This window comes from Antedon mediterranea, chromosome 11 (assembly GCF_964355755.1).
Source record: "Antedon mediterranea chromosome 11, ecAntMedi1.1, whole genome shotgun sequence".
Taxonomy (NCBI): domain Eukaryota; kingdom Metazoa; phylum Echinodermata; class Crinoidea; order Comatulida; family Antedonidae; genus Antedon; species Antedon mediterranea.
Window position 1 is genome coordinate 16,763,268 of NC_092680.1, and position 21,515 is coordinate 16,784,782.

At 32.5% G+C, this 21,515-nt stretch overlaps 3 protein-coding genes across 4 annotated transcripts; 1 reads left to right on the forward strand and 2 right to left on the reverse strand.

Annotated features, from left to right (window-relative positions):
* Nucleotides 1–40: 40 nt before the first annotated feature.
* On the reverse strand, nt 41–7,290 carry LOC140061946 (alpha-N-acetylneuraminide alpha-2,8-sialyltransferase-like). 2 transcript variants are annotated; one of them, XM_072107965.1, is made up of 8 exons: nt 6,996–7,290; nt 5,032–5,114; nt 4,349–4,507; nt 3,855–3,990; nt 2,997–3,106; nt 2,238–2,327; nt 1,117–1,358; nt 41–537 (listed from the first exon to the last, which is right to left on the reverse strand). In XM_072107965.1, exons 2-8 carry the CDS (start codon nt 5,097–5,099, stop codon nt 320–322), a joined length of 1,023 nt encoding a protein of 340 aa, XP_071964066.1. In that variant the 5' UTR covers nt 5,100–5,114; nt 6,996–7,290; the 3' UTR covers nt 41–319. The 2 variants fall into 2 exon arrangements, with proteins under 2 accessions (XP_071964066.1, XP_071964067.1); XM_072107966.1 differs by lacking the exon at nt 5,032–5,114.
* A 911-nt stretch (nt 7,291–8,201) lies between these two features.
* Nucleotides 8,202–14,898, reverse strand: LOC140062148 (stomatin-like protein 2, mitochondrial). The gene is made up of 9 exons (XM_072108214.1): nt 14,803–14,898; nt 14,305–14,448; nt 13,804–13,903; nt 13,480–13,538; nt 13,003–13,135; nt 11,153–11,305; nt 10,878–11,056; nt 10,110–10,238; nt 8,202–9,407 (listed from the first exon to the last, which is right to left on the reverse strand). The coding sequence occupies exons 1-9, from the start codon at nt 14,836–14,838 to the stop codon at nt 9,234–9,236; spliced, it is 1,107 nt and encodes a 368-aa protein (XP_071964315.1). The 5' UTR covers nt 14,839–14,898; the 3' UTR covers nt 8,202–9,233.
* A 186-nt stretch (nt 14,899–15,084) lies between these two features.
* LOC140062412 (dynein axonemal assembly factor 4-like) lies at nt 15,085–20,812 on the forward strand. The gene is made up of 10 exons (XM_072108623.1): nt 15,085–15,257; nt 15,709–15,859; nt 16,180–16,313; nt 16,861–17,017; nt 17,694–17,806; nt 18,306–18,406; nt 18,951–19,031; nt 19,700–19,772; nt 19,949–20,054; nt 20,217–20,812. Exons 1-10 carry the CDS (start codon nt 15,135–15,137, stop codon nt 20,312–20,314), a joined length of 1,137 nt encoding a protein of 378 aa, XP_071964724.1. The 5' UTR covers nt 15,085–15,134; the 3' UTR covers nt 20,315–20,812.
* The last annotated feature ends 703 nt before the right edge of the window (nt 20,813–21,515 follow it).

Below are 21,515 nucleotides of genomic sequence, written 5' to 3' on the forward strand. Positions count from 1 at the left end.
CACAAAGCATGCTGACCAACAATACACTATAAACATAAAACATATTTCTACAATATATTTTCTCTCCCATAGAAACTAATGTGTAAAGCTGTATTTATACTCTCATCAGGGTTGGCGATAAAAGTAATATTAATACACAGTTTTCAAAGCAATAATGTCTAAAGGAAACACAATTAAACTCGTAATTTGTTTTAGTAACCTTTGTGTAGACTATGTTTATAAGGAGACACAAACCTCTTTGTTTGCAAAGTCCGAGATTCAACCTTTGCTTTAAATGATAAAAAAAAATATATATGTATGCTTAGAACAAATAAGTAAATTAGCAATCGTCGACGTGGAGTTGTAGAACACCATCCTTGTGTAAACTAAGCAATTTATCAAATTCACTGTCGAAAGCATGAGATGCTTTAGATAATTTTAAATCTTCAAAATAGTGATAAGGTGTCGAGCGGTTGTGTAAATCTGAAGCGAATGGCCAAAAGCCATACAAATGAACCTCTTTGCAAAATAAGAGTGAAGCCGTTGTTATGTAAAACCCTAAAACATAAACAAAATGAAACAATTAGATTCCATGTTATCTACTTGGTCGTTACATAGTAGTTACATAATTAGTTTCGTTACAGAGTGTAGCTGCCATTCTATTAAATATGATTTTTAGTAGATAAATTGTTCAAAATTGTTTACCCCAGAGTACAGTAGCTGATTTCCCTTGTTACCAAGGTTGTTGCAAAGGTTTAAAGAAACAATACAAACGTTCCCGGAGTTACCCTTTAAAGATGTATTGTCCCCCTAAAAAAAATAATTCTTAACAAAATGTTGTTGTTGAATATGCAATTTTAATGTAATATAATAGTTATCCACTTTGACCAAAAAGTGGATCGAAAAAATGTAATTTAAAGAAAGAAATAGTCAAATTGGCTGCCATCCATGGGTTTTTGCTTGAATTAAACTGTTTATTTTGTCATTTTATAAGTGAAAATATACTTTTCTTCGGTTTTTTTTTTCTACAGAAATGCATAACTTTATTAAAACTATAAAATAAGCTATTCAAAGTCTGATTCAATTAATCTTTTTTTGGGACAATACATCTCTTTAAGTCATTGTATGCACACTAACCTGTTGATAACAATTTGTGCATGTGTTTTTTCGACCAATAGTCTTTTATCTCTCTAAAATGGTTTGGATTTCCATGTACAAATGTTACAGATTTCAAATTCTTGTTTAGTAATTTATTTAATTTAATGCTCAAGTCATAGATCCATTTTGCTGCAAAACTTGGAAACCATATGTAATTGTTGTATTCCTTCATGTCTTTTATCAGCCGGGATTGTTGACCTTTGTTTTTCGCTCTACCATATCTGTAAAAAAAAGCATACAGGTAAAACCTCCAAGCGGAAATATTTAAGCGCTCGGATTATCAACATTCAGAAGTAGGCCTACTTCCTTCCATATTGATTCGACTCACCATAGAGATATTATAGTGCACTATAATATCTCTATGGACTCACCAAACCGAAAAGGGATTTCCCCACTCAACTGTTTATTCACAATGCAAAGTCAACACGTTTCCCCAATCGAACGATGGGAACTATTCAACAAACAACCAACCCCTATACTAATCAGAAGACACCATTTAATTTATAATTTGACCAATCACAAGCGATGGATTATCTGAACTGATGCTTGTCATTGGTAGACTCGTTTGCGTTGCGCTTACGTCCTTGTCGCGTCCTAGTCCTGAGAAGAACCAAACCTTGCTCAGATTATATAATTGCTCAATATTATAAAAGGCCTAAAGCGACTCTCGAGTGTGTGGATGGTGAGAAATAGCCGAAATTGAAACGGTTTTAAAGTTTCCAAAATTAAGAATATTTTAACAAGGGTAAAATGCTACGGAATTTAGTAAAATCATCTTTATGGCTTCATGGTCTCTTTCCCTTCATCCATGATGCATGAATTAGTATGAATATATATGAATATAATACTGCATACCATACATACAGTTTTAAGGCCAATTTACACAGAGATGAGCGGTAACGGTAATATAAATATAGAATCTATGTTATTCCTTTGAACTTTTACACGTAGGTACGGTACACATACAAATACACACAAAATACATAACGGGCGGGTGGTTTCCTCTCAGGATAGATACAGATTCTACGTGGGACAAGCTATAATGCGGTTTCCGCTTACCGTTACCGCTCGTCTGTGGAAATTGGCCTTTAGATACCCACCTATTCACAATAATCGAAGGGTTAACTGTTGTTATATTACTTTTAACACCTGCATCTTCTTTAAAGCGACCGATTGGTGGTGCGTTGCATCTAAAAAGGGGGATAAAGGTAATGGTGATTTAAATTGTAGTAGGCCTATAATAATATTTTATAAAGATCATAGGGTATTTTTTTCTAATAAAATGTTATTTTGATGACGTTTACTTATGTGATTCAAATCCGAAACAAGAAAAGCAAATAGAAGTGGATATCTAAAAAACACCTTGAATTTAATTAATGAAATACACGCCTTTCGTCATTACTAACATATATTTAATACAGCAGAACTCGTTTCTAAATAACTTGCGATATTAAGTTAGAATCTATCTAGTGACAGAATCGGGTGATAGTCAAACATCTCGAAAAACTGACTGCAGTAATATTCTGCAAATTAGGACTATGTAGTGACGCACGCTCGTCTTCTGCAAATTACGTTGAGACTAAAGCTCTGTGTGAGCACTATCAAACTTTTTGCGATAACAAAATGTAATGTGCCCATATAATATTGAACACATTTTTTGTATCAAGCTGGTTTGATAGTGTAGACAAAGCTTTAGACAAACACTCGAACGTAAGCACGTACTGCAATAGTAATAATCTGAGGCTCGTAATTAGTCAACTTACGCGCTCTGTACGCCATTGCGTTTTGCGTCCTTTCCAGTGTAAACCAACATTAACGTCCAAGTAGTCAGCGCTTTAAGTGAATGCAATAGTCCTTACCTTATAACAAAGTCAGCTTTATCTATTTCATAACCACATTTACTTCCATTCAATATTCCTCCATTTCCTACAATAGAACATCTTTTGTACTCAGTCTGTTCGGGAGAATACTGAAAGATTGAGATAGTCCTAGTCATCAATATCGTACATATCTATTTTTAACATTAATATATAGCGCCGTATTTAGCTTTGCGTTTTATTTTGAAAGAAAACAAATAGTAAAAGTTGAACTTTAAAATACATTACAATCCAAATGATAAAAAGTTTACCAAACTCGGACATTGGCATGTGAAGCGCCGCTGATTATGAGCTTATCATAGAAATAGGCACTTAACAATGTTAATATTAATTTAAAATGGTCACCAATTTTTAATTAATCTGTTTTCTCTCTCATCCCCCTCTTTTGTTTTAAGCACTTTGGAACAATCTGCCGATTGTTACCAGCGCTATATTAGTTTGACAGCATTTAACGATTTGTTTACCAGAAAATCTAAAATGTTTATTTAAAATCTCATCCCATCATAGAAATAAACCTTCTTTAGTCGTAATAGAATAATCGAATTCTAACCCTTAAATCATTAAAAAAATTATTACCCCTTGGTTTTCTAGAATCTAGATAAGATATCGTAGGTTTTAGTTTTCTAGATTTTAGTTTTCTAAACACCAGGTCTAAAAAAGTTTCTAGATCTAGAAGACTAAGATATCTTATTAGGTCTTAATTTTCTAGGAGTCTAAAGATGACAACTATCAGAGTGTCCATTTTGTATTGAAAATCCCTGCATCAGCACAGGGGCCTAAAAATGATACTCCCGGCCATACTCACATTGCTAAACAATAATTTTTGTAGGCTAAACATACCTCGTGCAGCAACTTATAGAAAAACTCGTGTGTGGTTATTTTTTCTTGTGTAAACGTGAAATTAAAACGCTGAGATTGCCGTACATTATGCCGATTGAGAATCATTTCTGTGTGGACAGTTTTCTTTAACTCAGATCTAAAAAAAAAAATCATAACACTCAATTTGGTATAATATGCAGTACAATTATACGTCAGAGTAGAGCAAAATATTTGGCCAATTAACTTAGCGGCCTGACTTAGCTACTTTGCAGTAAAAATACGTTGGAAAAGAGAAGAGTGCACTGTAATTGGGATAGTTGGACTATAGTGTACTTCAAATCATTAGAAACAGACAGCCTGTGTAAAATGTCTTGTGTTTGAGTCCCATCCGATAACGTATTTGTTTGCAATGTTCTCAACGTCATACGTCAGAGCTATAGTAAAACATCAGCTACCTTATTAAACTTAGCTACCTGACGTAAAAATAGTTTTTTTGAAAAAAAGTATCATCATACCTTAGATCTAGGAAATTCGATAAATTTCGTTTCCATGGTTTCATGAATAATTCCCGCAGAGATTGGAGACTGGGTGGTTCCGATAAATGCAATTCAATTATAGGCTTATTCTTCTTTTCACTATTGTTGGAATTTAACCTTCCATTACAAATTATGATACTAAAAAAAGTATATAATGTGAAAATAATAAAGGTAAGTGAATTTTATAGTGATTATTACGTAATCGAATCAAGTATTTGAGAAAACATAACAATTAAGTTATGTCCTTATTGGAGTACATTATTCGGACCAAAAGAAACACATTTTTCTGTTCCATAAAACGAACCATGTGAATGCAGCTTATAGCCAAATTTATTGATTTATTTATTTTTTTAATTTAGTCACACCTGAAAAACAATATACACAATATATTTTTTTAAACAGTACAATTAAGACTCGGTATTCAATTGATATCCCAAAAAGTAATATACATATAGGCCTAATCCCATGGGGTACTTAAAAAACATATCAAAATTGTAAAATAAAATAGATAGGCCTAAAACGAAAATTATTATATGAAAGTTATTATATGTACAGTATTAAACTAACATATTTTATTGCTTTGTACTTTTGTGATGAAGACGAATAATTGAAGAAAAAAAAATATGAATCCATTGGAAATGATGAAAAGTTTGTTGCCATACCATAAATAAATTAACATGAAGCAAATTCCACATGTGATCAATCGTAGTCGACGCGTTTGTACATTCATATTTATCGACCTACCCTGGAAAATTCAATTCAACAATTCAAAATAACATTTATTTATTATACTTCCTTTTAAAATTCAAACTATAACGGAATAAATAAGAAATAACATAGACAAATATCAATAAATCAAATAAAATGAAATCAATTCAGTTTATTTCCACAATATTATAACATACATACAGTATAATAATTGCAATGAAGTCATCATGTGGGGGGAGAGTCATATAAATGAGTCAGAAAGACTTTAAGTTTGACCCACCCCAAGATATAACATTATTAAATACGAATACGAAAAAGAAAGAAAATATATATACATAACTAATCATAAATAATAAAAAACAAAGCTACAATTATTAAATACGAATACGAAAAAGAAAAAATATATATATGTATAAATAAACTAATAATAAATAATAAAAAACAAAGCTACACTTTCTATTTAAATCATATTATCCGATTTTAACTGGTCTTATAGCATATATATATTTAACGTTCATCATATCTTGAAAGTAAATAGTTCTAGTATAGGCCTACTAATTTAAATTTAGAAGTTGTAGATGCATTTTTAATATCTACATATCTGGGGGGAAAAGGAAGAAGGCAGGATCCCAGAAAGATACAGGATCTTGAGTCGGGTCTGCCTGGGAGAAACAAAACGAAGTGACGAAGACATTAGTAGGACACGGGACAGGACAAATCAACTGAACACATTTTGTTCAGTAGAGCATGAGGCATGAATTCATTTGCTTACCCCGTGACAATGTAGTGAATTCAGAATTATAATATAAATGATTACCAATGTATATACGAACATTGTTCCAAGTTCAGTCATAAATAGATTCAAGTATAGTATAACAACATTTTATAAAAATATTGTAGTACAAAAATTTCAACATTAAAATAATAGACCAAAAATAGACAAATTCACAGCAGAACTTATACACATAAAATGTAAAAACATACAAAAAAAGGCATATAAAAACATTAAAATATAACCACCGAAACGAACGCGTTCATCCGTGTTTATAATAGACACGATGAACGCGTTCGTTTCGTTACTATTATGATGATTAAACGGATTCGATAATGGAATTGCGACGGCGAAAAATTCACTTTTAATCTGTTCATAATACAGCAGGCCTATGGTTTCTCCATGGTATGACACAGTATCGATTTTCTTACAGGATATTATTGTGTATTGACTGAGTAACAAAAGCGATTATTTTGAAACACTCAATGTAATGTATTGAAAGTTATTTATTGTCAGTTGTATTGTATTATAATATTACATTATTCAAGTGCAATGCATTTTAAACGAACATTTTATTGATGAAGAAATAAAAGTGGGTCGAACCTACATAAGACAACAAAAAAAGAAAATCGACACATACCAGGGAGGTATAAAAATAATATTTGTATACCTCCCTGGTCATACCATGTAATATAGGCCTGCTGTATTATTTACTGTATTTTTTATTTTGTGTGGTTTTTTTTATCAATTCCTTTTTTGATTCATTTCTTCTTAAACATTTCGTTTTTAACTGCAATGAAATTAAGTTGTAAGTTGTGTGCTTGATCTATTTAATAAAGACACCAATATTATACACAGAAGAACATCAATGATAGTTAATTGGGCGCATAAAACACTTGAACCGTAACGAACGGTCGGATCCGCTTAATTAGGCCAATGAAAATAGGCCTAGACCTATTTTAATTGATAAAGTAAGAGTTTTAAATTGAAAAATTGCTACTGTGTAGTTGAATCATGAAGAAGGAAACAATAAAAATATACTCATATGCGATAAAGCAGTGTGGAAGAATTATAGGTATAGGCTTAGCCTACTTCCGGATGCTGCATACAGAATACTTATACAAACAAAACCATGTATTTAACTACCTTTTATATGCCTCGTCAATAGGCCTACACACGACGAACCCAAAGACTGGTGTATTCACATCATATATTACTGGCTCATTTTATAAGTACACTGCGATTATCCGCACAAAATAGTAATATTAGCAGTAAATTATACTCATTCCAACTGCAGTCGGGTCAATTTAGCCTACGTACCGTTTCTTTCTTCCAAGATGTCGAATTCCAGAAGACTATTATTAGTATTAATTGCTAAACACGGATTGGCCAAATCATTGTGATCATTTAACAAAAGAAACGATACTAAAAGACGCTTTTCATTTAATAACATTTATCCTTGAATAAATAATATTACCTGCACATAATAATAATATTATAATAATCAGCAACACCGCCGCATGAGGGCGATATACATACATAATTTATATCATATTTATCTTGTCTGTACATTCTTAAGCTCCGTCTACACTATCAAAATATATGTGACAAAAAATTGCGAGATGTGCCCATATATGGACACGATGATGCCATATTAGTACGGTACCATATTTAGGCACATTACACTTTTTTTGTCAAACTAGTTTGAATATTAAATAGTTTATCCATCCTGTAATTGGCAAGTTACTCGCTGTTGGATGAGTATGATAAAAAAAAAATTAAAAAAAGTGTAGACAGTGTGCGGTGAGATGACTTATAAAATTAGCTTCATTAAAAAGTAAATTTACTTTGAATACTGCATATCATTAATTTTTCAATACAGGTAAATCATCAGCTGGCGGCATCGAGTTGGACTCGGCTCTTAGTGCCTCTTATCACAAAATGGAAGCAAAGATATATTATTTTGTTATTAAATGTATTGTCCCCCAAAAACATGAAAAATGCAGATAAATAAAATCAGACTTTGAATAGGTTATTTGTAGTTTTAATCAAGTTATTCACTTTCGTAGAAAAAAAACGAAAAAAATGATGTTTCACTTATAAAATGACAAAATAAATGGTTAGGCCTAATTAAAACAAAATCCCACTGGCTGGCAGCCAATTTGACTACTTTTGCTTTAAATTAGTTTTTCAGAGGAAAAGTTTTTTTTTTCGATCAAAGAGGATAAAATATTATGACATTAAATTACATATTCAACAAAAATTGTTTAAAAATATTTTTTTTTTCAGGGGACTGAAATCTTTAAATCTCATTATTATTACTAATTATTATTATTTGTTTAATGTGTCAATTAATTTATTCTATCATATACTGAATAGAGTGATGTTCTGCAGTTGGTAGACTCATAATAAACATGTTACAATCATTACTGTATGTCATTTATTCCAAAATGTACCCAATTATCAAACAATAAACACTTAGTAGTGGAATCATCATTTCTATTTAGACGCCCACATTAAATCAGGATGAAATTATTGACATCAATTTTATCCCAAATATTTAATTTGTTTGCCGAAAATATTATTATTGTCCATTTCTATAAGTGTGCAATATGAAGCGACACTTCCCTGGTGCCAAACTTACTGAAGTAAGGTAATTTCAGAAAACATCAGATGTGATCCTTAATTTAACCTATGACGATGCGATGGATCATCCGAATTTTGCTTGTGATTGGTCAACTCACTTTCGTTGCGCCTACGTCGATGCGTTGCCTCTACATGGGAAACCAGCTTTCGTTCAATTAGTGACGACCTGATCCCACTAATTAAACAAACACCAACAAACCTGTTAATTCTATAATTATGGCAGCTCTTTTTCGACAGTGGTGAAGTGCCATTTTTGTAATGTTATAAAAGATAATTAATGTTTGCAATAATACAATACAGTATTAATTATTCCTATGTTAAATATATTTTTATATACTTTTTCCTTGCGAAAAATGCCTAAAATTCACATAATGACCTGGAGAAATTGTAATTTCTATTCCGTTGCATTACACTACAGTAATTATGCTGCCTTTTATATTAGTGTAGATTATAGCAAGGCTGTTTTTAGTGAAGTAAAGATACCCATTTTTACCTTCAATATTACATTTTCATGTACCTTCTATATCGCTAAACTGTTTAAACTTTCTGTTTTTGTTTAATAAAAATACACTTGTGTACATTATGGTCAAAATCAATCAACAAAAATGATCATCTTTGTTTGGTAGTTACTCAAATCAAGAATATTACGGCACCATTCAAAAGTTTTACAGCATTGTTTATCAATTCGTTCCTTTTTCTTTCAAAAATTTATAAAATGTACTGCTAAGTCACACTTGATCATAACTTATCATGATCGCTTTTTGTTTTTGTATTATCTGGCGTGCTATACTCATCAGTGTTGTACTCATGTTTCATTTGGCCGTTGTCTTTTGTTTCGTCATCTATCATATCAACTGCAGATTCTGACTTTGGCGTATTTTGTTGATTGAGGTTACCATAGATTGCTAAACCCTGAAACAAAAAAATCATGAGCTTTTTTAATTTGAGAGTTGGCTCCATAAACGTAACACAGACTTTATCTCCCTAGCTGCCACTACAAACTGCTCATTCATCTGTCCACAGTGTCAAGGGTTGAGAGTGACCAGGATAACCCCCTAGGCTGAACTGGGCACAAGAGCCTACATAAGCGTTCCACCAACCTTTTATTTGGCAGCCTAAAATCGAGCTTCTGGGAACAAACCCTGGCCCAACTACCCAGCTGGATTAACGCAATGAAGCACCACCATGGTTGGGACAGAGGTAAGAAAGAACAACCTACAGTAGGTGCCTGGAAATTGCATTGTAATTTATTAGATGGTAAACATTGCACTGAATTCAGCACAGGCCGGGTTGCCCCTTTATAACACAAACCAAGTTTGTCACCGCGTCGCGCCACAGTCCACACTTTTTATCCGCACATCAATTGCGTTTGGTATGTTTACGATCATCCGAAGATCAAACCACATGACCATGTAACATCTACCACCATTCATCATCTTCACATTTTACTGTTTGTTGTAAGCTGCGTATTGCTAAAATAAAGGTACTTTCGATGCTGGGGAAACATTGTTGTTTTTGAATTTCTCAAGCCATCGCATTTACTGATTAGTCACTCAACTCAACTAGTACAAATGAATGGCAAATCAATACTATTACAATAATGGCATACGATACCTGTGCAACCATACTACTGATGTCTCCAGTGTTTGCTGGTAGTAATACGGTGTTGGTCTCTTTGGCTAGGTTACCAAACGCACTTACATACTGCTCAGCAACATTCAATGATGCTGCATTTCCACCATGCTATAAAATAAAGATAATATTAACATTTAAACATTGTAGGGCCATTCATCTTTTTAAAAATCAACACAACTAAACTACAAGACATTCAATTCACCCTTCTTAACCTCAATATTATATTACAATAACAAAATTTTAACAACCAATCAGTGGGTTCTATTTAAATTTTAGAATCTTTCCATAAAGTGTGGACTTTGCACAAGATCCAGATCCTATAGTGTACCTACAGTCTTTATCAGAGAAGACTTGATCCCCAGAACTATGATCGGGGAAGGCCTTGAACCTGCACAAAAAATATTGTGAAAAAAGTGGAAATTGTCTTGGTATCGTATTACAAGAGTAACATCCAATCAGGTTGCACACACCATCCTTCAAGGAAAGCGTAGACAATGTCGCCCAGAAAAACTTACCCTGCCACATCTGCAAAATGTAACAACTTGGAACAGGTTTGCATAGTGTGAAGACAATTTTGTGGAAAATCGTCAGAGATTTCACCTGTATTGCGATATTCCGATTTCTTACTGTGCCATTACCTGACTAAATATTGCCCCCCCTCCCCAGATTTCACAAGGTTCTCGTATTGTATAGATCACAAGACAACCTGACAACCAGAACTTAGATCACAAGACAACCAGAACTTACTTCATTTCCAATGGCCTCTGCTACTACTTTAAGACCCTCTGCTCTGGCGTTGGCTTTTGCAATGATAGCATTCGCCTCACCAGTAGCTCTGTTGATCTGTTCCATTTTGATGGCTTCTGAAGCCAGGATTACAGACCTCTTCTTTCCTTCTGCTACATTGATCTCTGACTCTCTTATTCCTTATGGGGAAAAAAGACATCTTTTAATGACTAATGTCAACACTTTTAGACTTTGTAATTTTTTTTAAGGAATATATGTTGCAAGTATAAGTTCACCTTCAGATTCCAAAACTCTGGCTCTTTTTTTCCTCTCTGCCTCTACTTGCATCTGCATAGCTTCTTTCACCTTACTTGGTACATCAATGTCTTTGATCTCATATCTAAGGCAACGAATGCCCCATTGCTCTGTAGCTGCTTTATTGATGGCCTCTGCAGAGATAATAAATATTATTACCCAAGTACCCATTGGTTTGTATTGACTCTTAATGATTTGCAGTAATTTGCATTGATTTACATTGGTTTGTATTGATTTACATTGATCTGAATTGACTCTTATTGATTTGCAGTCATTTGTATTGATCTCCATTGGTTTGTATTGATTTACATTGATCTGAATTGACTCTTATTGATTTGCAGTCATTTGTATTGATCTCCATTGGTTTTTATTGATTTACATTGATCTGAATTGACTCTTATTGATTTGCAGTCATTTGTATTGATTTACATTGGTTTGTATTGATTAACATTAGTTTGTATTGACTCTTATTGATTTGCATTGGTTTGTATTGATTTACATTACATTGGTTTGTATTGACTCTTATTGATTTGCAGTAATTTGTATTGATTTGCATTGGTTTGTATTGGCTCTTATTGATTTGTAGTAATTTGTATTGATTTGCATTTGCTTGTATTGACTCTTATTTCTTTTCAGTAATTTGCATTGATTTACATTGGTTTTTATGGATTTACATTGGTTTGTATTGGCTCTTAATGATTTGTAGGAATTTGTATTGATTTACATTTGCTTGTATTGACTCTTATTGATTTTCAGTAATTTGTATTGATTTACATTGGTTTGTATTGACTCTTATTGATTTGCAGTAATTTGTATTGATTTACGTTGATCTGTATTGACTCTTATTGATTTGTAGTAATTTGTATTGATTTACGTTGATCTGTATTGACTCTTATTGATTTGTAGTAATTTGTATTGATTTACGTTGATCTGTATTGACTCTTATTGATTTGTAGTAATTTGTATTGATTTACGTTGATCTGTATTGACTCTTATTGATTTGTAGTAATTTGTATTGATTTACGTTGATCTGTATTGACTCTTATTGATTTGTAGTAATTTGTATTGATTTACGTTGATCTGTATTGACTCTTATTGATTTGCAGTAATTTGTATTGATTTACGTTGATCTGTATTGACTCTTATTGATTTGCAGTAATTTGTATTGATTTACGTTGATCTGTATTGACTCTTATTGATTTGTAGTAATTTGTATTGATTTACGTTGATCTGTATTGACTCTTATTGATTTGTAGTAATTTGTATTGATTTACGTTGATCTGTATTGACTCTTATTGATTTGTAGTAATTTGTATTGATTTACGTTGATCTGTATTGACTCTTATTGATTTGCAGTAATTTGTATTGATTTACGTTGATCTGTATTGACTCTTATTGATTTGCAGTAATTTGTATTGATTTACGTTGATCTGTATTGACTCTTATTGATTTGTAGTAATTTGTATTGATTTACGTTGATCTGTATTGACTCTTATTGATTTGCAGTAATTTGTATTGATTTACGTTGATCTGTATTGACTCTTATTGATTTGTAGTAATTTGTATTGATTTACGTTGATCTGTATTGACTCTTATTGATTTGCAGTAATTTGTATTGATTTACGTTGATCTGTATTGACTCTTATTGATTTGTAGTAATTTGTATTGATTTACGTTGATCTGTATTGACTCTTATTGATTTGCAGTAATTTGTTTTAATTTGTATTGACTTGTACTGTTAATAACCAAAAATTCTCTAAAAACCTGGAACTATTCAAAATGCATCTGCTTGTCAAATATATCTGGTTTTGGAGAGACAGTAGATACGTACCTACAATATTGTAATTAAGCGACTCCCTTTCTTTAAATACAGTGTCCAATGGGATCTTTCCGATCTCTGATCTCATCGTTGTTTGAGCCAATTGGGTGACGGCATACTCTGGATCTTCTACACCATAACTAGCCTGCATTGAAATTCAAATACAAGATTGGAATATATGTAAAAGTCCTTTAACGACTCACACAAAAGCTAACTAAGCCACCTTGCCCAAAGATAACAACAAGGTACTGTGCAGTACACTAGAAAAACATCTCAGTGACACATTATACATTTTTATTTTATAAGCAACACAATATTCTTATAAACAATAAAATATTTTTAATAATTCTGATATACTGTATGATAATAAAGGAATTAGTATTTGTTTATATATAAATATATAGGAACCAAAAATGGTACCAATCGATTTATCAATCAATTTAAACGTTGATGTTTTTTGTACATTCTTATATCTAATAACATACTTACATTATAAGGATCAATCACTCGTAGATATAGGACACCATCAATATGTATAGTCACATTATCTACAGGTAGTAAAGCAATATATGTCTAATTTTGTGCTAAATTATATAGAATCAAGTATAAAAAACATATTTGTTGTGATTGAAAATAAATAATAATTAAGAAATTGTTTAGACAATACTATTATTAGTATGACACTATCTAATTATCTCAATTTCCTTAACCTCTGTTTACACTATCAACTCAAATGTGGTAGTGATATTACATCATCACGTCATATGGGCACATCACATAAAGTTTGATAGTGTAGACATAGCTTTACTGTACCTATTGTTATAGCACTTTGTTCAGGAATTGGAATTGCAATTTCTTTTAGGCTTTGAACATATTTTACTCGATCAAGCACTGGTATAAGGAAATTAAGGCCCTGTAAAAATTAAAAACACTTTTTAGATCATCAGAGTAAAACAAAAAATTATTTGTACTGTAAGTGACTTGTCAATTGTATGACCCACTATATGACCCCTGGGAGGTGGGGGATCATGGATGCGTCATTTACAAATACGGGGTGCGTCAAAAACCTAGATGGTACTGTACGGCACATCAATGAATAATGGTGTGTCAGTATCCCTCACTTTACCACCCACCATATCATGAACAACATGGTCACAATGCATCATGGTCACCAAAAAGTAAGTCACTTTTTAAACAGGGGTGCTTCATGGTATTCATAAGGTATGAACGGCGCACCTCTCCCAGGGTCGTATAGTGGGTCTTAGTGTTTGGATTTAATTTATCAATTTATAAATACTTAGCACACTTTCTTACTGGTTGCAGCACTCTTTGGAAACGTCCCATTCGTTCAACAATCCAGGCTTCCTGTTGTGGGACAAACATTACAACAGTATTCATTGGTAGACCAGATGAATGCCTACACTGAACCGTTGCTGTCGACGCTCTTGGCAGAAGCCTCTGTAAAAAAAAAGAGCCAAGCAAGGCTAAATTAGAATTTTGTAATTGAAAAAAATTAGTATATATTTTAGGCATGGAGCTACTAATTTTATAGCTCCATGTTTTAGGCATACAACAAAACAAAAGTTACAGTAATTGAATACGATGACAAAATGTCAAGGAGGGACGAATTGACTATAGCCTAACCAAGCCTGCAAATAGTTGTTTTCCGCGGAGACCTGAATGAATTTAAATGCATGCCGTTTTAAGCCAGGCCTAGCCAGTTGGTAAGTATGTAGGGAGTATACTATCACATAAATAGCATTTAAGATTGCATTATTGGCTATTTTCTATAACCATAATTTCAATACAAACCTGGGCTAAACGAATTCCTTGGGCACTCCTTAGCATTTTGTTAAATATTATATTAAAATATGATGTAATATTCTTGATCTACTGATTGTTTCTTTCTTAAAACGGCATGAGAGTTTTGATTATTTGCACGTTTACTTCCGTGCGAATAACTTCCATCAAGTAGGAAAATTGTAATATCGAATTTGTTTTATTTATCCGAAGCCGTATAAATAGCCAAAACTACACGAGCAAGTACGCCATCTAGAGGCAAGAGAGTGCTTAACGATCGTAAACAAAATAAGAAGAAGCTGAAGAAGATTAATTCTTGTCTCTGTTTTAAAATTGTAAATAAAATGCCAATTGCCGTAAAGGATTATGTGTGGGATGAAACTGAAGTTTCCATTCATATTACAATTCCTTTAAAAGGTGTTAAATCTAGTAAAGCTGACATTTTTTTAACAGATGATTACTTGAAGGTACGGACCTAAAAATCTAATTCACTGACTGTTCGAAGAAAGTGAACCTCTCCTCTCTCCGCGGATCGTCCTGCGCTATGGCTAGGCCTAAGCCTAGACTGGATATAACATTTTAAAAACTAAATACAGTTCAGGTCATACGTTTCATTGATTTTAGACAGACTTGACAGCGACGCATTTCATTTGTGATCAAATTCAGATGATTGATAAAATAAAAAACAGGCCTCATTCATAATAAAAATTTAAAAATGATGAATAGAATAGGCCTAGCTAGGCCTAGGCCTAGCCTAGCTAGAGCCTAACAATTTATGTAAAATATTGATTTATTCTCTTTGTTGTATTACCACATTTGACCCAAAAAGGGGAAACAATTTTAAATATCAACAAATTACTAATAATAATAATAATATTGTAAATCACTAATTGATTATAAATCTTTTCTTTTTTTTAGGTTAACTATCCTCCATACCTGTTTGAAGTCTTGTTATTCAAGCCAGTAGATGACAATAAAGGCACAGCACAAATTGGGGAAGGAACCATCGTCTTCAACCTTGTCAAACAACAACCTGGAATATGGACACGGCTTACATCTCTTGAATCTGGTAAAATTGTTTGTTTAGTAAATTTAATATCTTCAATAATATTTATTGTAAAATATTATATGCTCATTATAAATATCATCTTTTTTACCATATCTTTGCCTCTAGGCTTTGTTCCCACTAGTATGTATGACAAATGACAGTTTTATTTACCCATCACTTGTGATTGATCAACTTACATCCTTGCATTGTGTCTTAGTGGAAACTACTACTACTACTACTGGTCCGTTAATTTTAAATGTATGCTATACAAATTCTGATTCTTATCTCTATACAATTATAAGTTTTGAATAGTTTTATTTTAATTTCAATTTTGTTTTCAGGTGATAAAGAGTTGATGAAAAGCAAGCGGCAGCTAGCAGTGGAAGCAGCTCATAAGAAAGCTGAAGAAGAAAAGAAAATGGCAGCCATCAAAAAAAGAGAGGCTGATAAATATGCTCTTAAAGAGCAAATGAGGGTGGGTATATCTGAACTTTCTGCTATGAGAAGTCTCTCTATTTCCATTGAAATTTATAGCCTGCCTTGTGGATGTTGAGTATAATTTTACTGTTTTATCATACTAATACGACAGTAAGAGCTCTCCAAACGAGTTTATATCCAATACCAATTAGAACATGAAACCACTAGTTAAATAAGGACATATACCATATTTATTTGAATAAACTCAAATAAATGAGAACTGCCAACCACATTTTATTATAACACATTTCTATTTGTATTAGAATTCTTTGACTTGGATATGATCTACATTGATCAATCATTTTACTATTATACCACAAAAAAAAAAATAAACACCTCCTCAAATAAATGCCTCCCTCGATTAAATATAGTATGCGTATCAATAACTGCAGAATATTCTCAGTTTGAATCTTAAGTGAGAAAATTGTTCACTCTTTCAGATTTATCAACCAAATACAACCATTAAATATCCCCAAATACATTTTACTCTAATTCGTCCATTGTTTGAAAGAATTATTTGATAACATTTACAAATATTAATACAGCTTGATGAAGAGGAACGAAAAAGAATTGAAGAAACAAAGGAAGCAGAAAGAAGAAAGGCAACTGAAGAGATTGAACATTGGAAAGAACATGAAGTACAAGAAAGTGTAACAACAGATAAACAGAAGGAAGAAAATAATGGGAATATGTTTCATAAAGGTTGGTGTACCACTGCCACAAATCAAATCAAGTATCTTTATTTATCAAAAAATACATATAATATACAATATGAATGATATAAACAATTAATAATACTTTACACCATTTAACTCAAAAATTCCAGAAATATTTTATTTCAACAATAATTTAAGAGGGTGGTCCATCCAGCCAAAGCTGATCATTGGGGACCCTAATTTGGTAAACAATTAATAATACTTGACACCATTTAACACAGAAATTGCAGAAATTTTTCTGTTTCTGCAGAATGTTTTATTTCAACAGTAATTTAAGACGGTGGTCCATCCAGCCAAAGCTGATCATTAGGGATCCTCACAAAAATACAATTTGACTTTAACATACCAACAAATAAAAATTTAAAATTAATAGAATTTATATAAAAAAATAATAATTCTAATTAAAAGGAAAATCAATTGAAACAATAATTAAATAATAGAATAGAGGGCATGGATGAGGCTCTTGCCGCAGTCAACTGTGCAGCATCAAATTAATTGTTTTCTGGTATTGGCATCTAATTGTTTTTAACGTCGACTTTGCCAGTAAAAAACTAATTACTATTATGCTTTGGTGACGTTCATTTTGCATATTATTGTTGTTATTATTTGGTAAAGAATTACAAAAACATAATGTCTACCAATAATCATAAATGCTTTTACAGATGGGACAGTTGCTATAGCAGCGCCAAGGCAGGGTGGTAACATTCAGGTGACCTTCACACCTCGGGTGTTTCCCACGCCTATGAGAGAATCTAAGCAGGCTGATGAAGATGCTGTAAGTCTTTTCTGTTAAAAAATTTAAAATTTGGAGAAGTTCATATTATATTTCAATGTTATATGGAAGGCCCAAACATACTCCTGTTCATGTTGTGAATGCAATGATAATCATTTGTTTTTTTTTAATAGTTTTTTTTCTCAAATACCATTATCTTGCGGTTATCATGACACTGTCTGCACCGTCTTTATCTCAAACCCTCTTTTCTAGACTTTCCCCAAGTCTATAGTTATTGTCCTTTTTTTGTGTTTAGGATTACAGTCCGTATTTTGATTTTGGTCTGTTTCAGCTGGAAGTATTATACATATATGTCAAAATATTTATCGTTACTTTTACCAATTTTAAGTCAAATCACCTCTTCTACCGGTTTACTTTTTTTTCAAAAGAGTTTTGTACATATGAAACGCCATGTATGCCAAAATGTGTATATTTTACCTTTAAGTTGAATCTCTGTCTATAACCCACTGTAGACTACCTTTTTACTTTTTCTTCAAAACAGTGGCTTAAAAAGCAAGCAGAAGCTAGACGCATTGCTGACTGTGAAGATTCAGATTTAAGTGCAGAGGAGAAGAATCCTCAGTGGTTGAAGGACAAAGGAGAGTAAGTAGAAAAAAGACAATGTTTGTAAACAGAAATTTATGTATAGATTATTAATATGAAAAAGTTTAGAGCAAATGTTTAGAGAAAATAAAATGATGTAAAGAGATGAAGAGACAAGAAAAATAGAAAATTTGAAAATAGCTGGAGTAAATATCAAAATGTTTTTTTCTACTGAATTGTAGATGTTTACATCATGGAAAATTTAAAAGCAAATTAAAACAATGGAAATGCTATTAATTGTTTGTTTTATTTCCAGTTCTTTGGTAATTTTTTTTTAATGTATCTTTTTGGTGCAATAGTTACTGGTTTGAGATATTGCATCTTAACTGTAATCTTTTAATCTATTAACTATGCATGAAAACATGTATTTCAAAGACCTCAATAGGTATTTTATAAATCTCCTGGTGTGGTGATTATAATGAACCACTCTCTTTAATTGCTTTTGGACTCCTACATAATAAAGAGTAATAATCTTTCATCTTCAGGAATGGATAGTTAATTATAAAATGAAAATTGCTTTAATTTCATTATTTTTTATTTTCAGTGGGTTCTTCACATCTGGTAACTATCTTGCTGCCGTTAATGCATACAACTTAGCCATTCGTTTGGATAGCAAATTACCATCGTATCCTTACTGTCTTGTAAAATAATAGTAGTATTTGGTATTTTAAAGCAGAAGCAAATCATTTGTGGCTTTACATAAATGAGCATACAATAACTAAATTTAATATCGAGGCAAATTTCAAAAATATAATACTTGGCACTGGAAATACATATGTAGATCATGTGTTTGCAATTGGTTTGCTAAGCATATACAAAGCTAATGTATTAAAACAACTAAATAAATGGAAATATGCCTCACTTCATCATCTCTTTATAAATGAAAAAAATATAAGAATATACATATTATCAATGCTATAAACAACAATTATGTATAAAAATAATGAAACGTATTACTTACCTGAAAAATTGTATAAATAAAAAAATCAATGTTCTTTTTGAAACAATATTTATAAGGTATAATATTATAAAGTTTCTTTAATGTATGTGCAATATTTATATACAGTACTATCAAAAAGATTGTTTGTGTGCTGTCTTATATTAACAACCTCTTCTATGATATTATTTTATTATATTATATAATAATGAATTGTGTATATACATTAATGAATGAATAAAGATGGGAGAGACCCATAAAAGAAAAAAAAAAAGTAGACTGAACTAGGGTGATGATGTAGTAATTATGGCGCCATTGGTGTATCTTGAATTATATTCTTTACCTAATAATTTTAGTATATTCTCAAATCGAGCAGCTTGTCATCTTAAGTTGAGGAACTTTATGAAATGTATTGAAGACAGTTCAAAGGTAAAATCACTCATCACTAAAGATTATATTGATATACTATAAAACAAAATATAATATAGTAATAATCATAGTAAACACAATTCAGGGATGTGAATTGGCTGCCACTATGAGAAAAAAAGGATATATTGGTATATAAATTGGCCTCTATGCATTTCATTTAACTTTCTTTTATTTAGGCTCTTGAGCTATTAACACCGCCAGTTTTAGCCAATGAAACAGCTAGAGCTAGGTCACATGCTCGAAGAGGAACATCATTCTGTGAACTGGAATTATATATTGAAGGTTAGTTACAGTTTTGTATATAAAAAACTGGTCTATGAATGGCTACTGGCCTATCATTGTCTTCCTTCGAATTATTGTCATTCCTGGTGATGATCTAATAAGAATCGGAACATTAATTCATTTCTCATATCTTCTTCTTAAGTATTGAAATTAATTTTACAGGTTTACAAGATTATGAAGCAGCTTTAAAGATAAATCCAAACAATAGACAGTTGGAAGAAGATGCTGAGAAGATTCGGACGATTATTCAAGGAAGCTGATGCTAAGCGGTATTAGGTGGCCCAATATTGGCTAATCAGGGATCAGGATAATTGATGGTTTACAGGCGTACAAGGATCCTTCGAATGTCTGCCTTACCATCTTCAGATGGAATGTTTTGCGCCTACTATGGTCGTCACAGATAATGAAGAGGGAGCTTGTGTAACGGTACACATACACAGTACACATCTAACAAGGGCATCAGAAAAATAACAATAAAGGTCTCTCTCTCTCTCTGTCTTGAGCGAGTTGTTGAGTGGTGTCTTGAGAGAGGTCTTTAGTGGTGTCTTGAGAGAGGTCTTGAGTGGTGTCTTGAGAGAGTTCTTGAGTGGTGTCTTGAGAGAGTTCTTGAGTGGTGTCTTGATCGAGTTCTTGAGTGGTGTCTTGAGTGGTGTCTTGAGAGAGGTCTTGAGTGGTGTTTTGAGAGAGGTCTTGAGTGGTGTCTTGAGAGAGGTCTTGAGTGGTGTCTTGAGAGAGGTCTTGAGTGGTGTCTTGAGAGAGTTCTTGAGTGGTGTCTTGATCGAGTTCTTGAGTGGTGTCTTGAGAGAGGTCTTGAGTGGTGTCTTGAGAGAGGTCTTGAGTGGTGTCCTGAGAGAGGTCTTGAGTGGTGTCTTGAGAGAGGTCTTGAGTGGTGTCTTGAGAGAGGTCTTGAGTGGTGTCTTGAGAGAGGTCTTAAGTGGTGTCTTGAGAGAGGTCTTGAGTGGTGTCTTGAGAGAGGTCTTGAGTGGTGTCTTGAGAGAGGTCTTGAGTGGTGTCTTGAGTGGTGTCTTGAGAGAGGTCTTGAGTGGTGTCTTGAGAGAGGTCTTGAGTGGTGTCTTGAGAGAGGTCTTGAGTGGTGTCTTGAGAGAGGTCTTGAGTGGTGTCTTGAGAGAGGTCTTGAGTGGTGTCTTGAGAGAGGTCAGATTTTTAAAAAACGTTTGAAATCTTTCATGTATAAGAAACTAAACTTGAATGGTTATACGTTAAAATAATATTACCGTATTCGAATATGAATATAAAGGAATCTCGACTTTAAGGCAGCACTTTCCAGCACTCATCTGATTTAAGTAGTGATTTTGAGGTTAGGTCGACGACCTACTCTTTGAGTTGAAACTTAATTGCAACATCTTAACTCCTACTCCTCACACTCTCATATTGTTTTGTTTGTTCTATTCAGTCAGTCATTCGTAAGTCAATTAAATCCATTGGGGTATTTTAACTGTC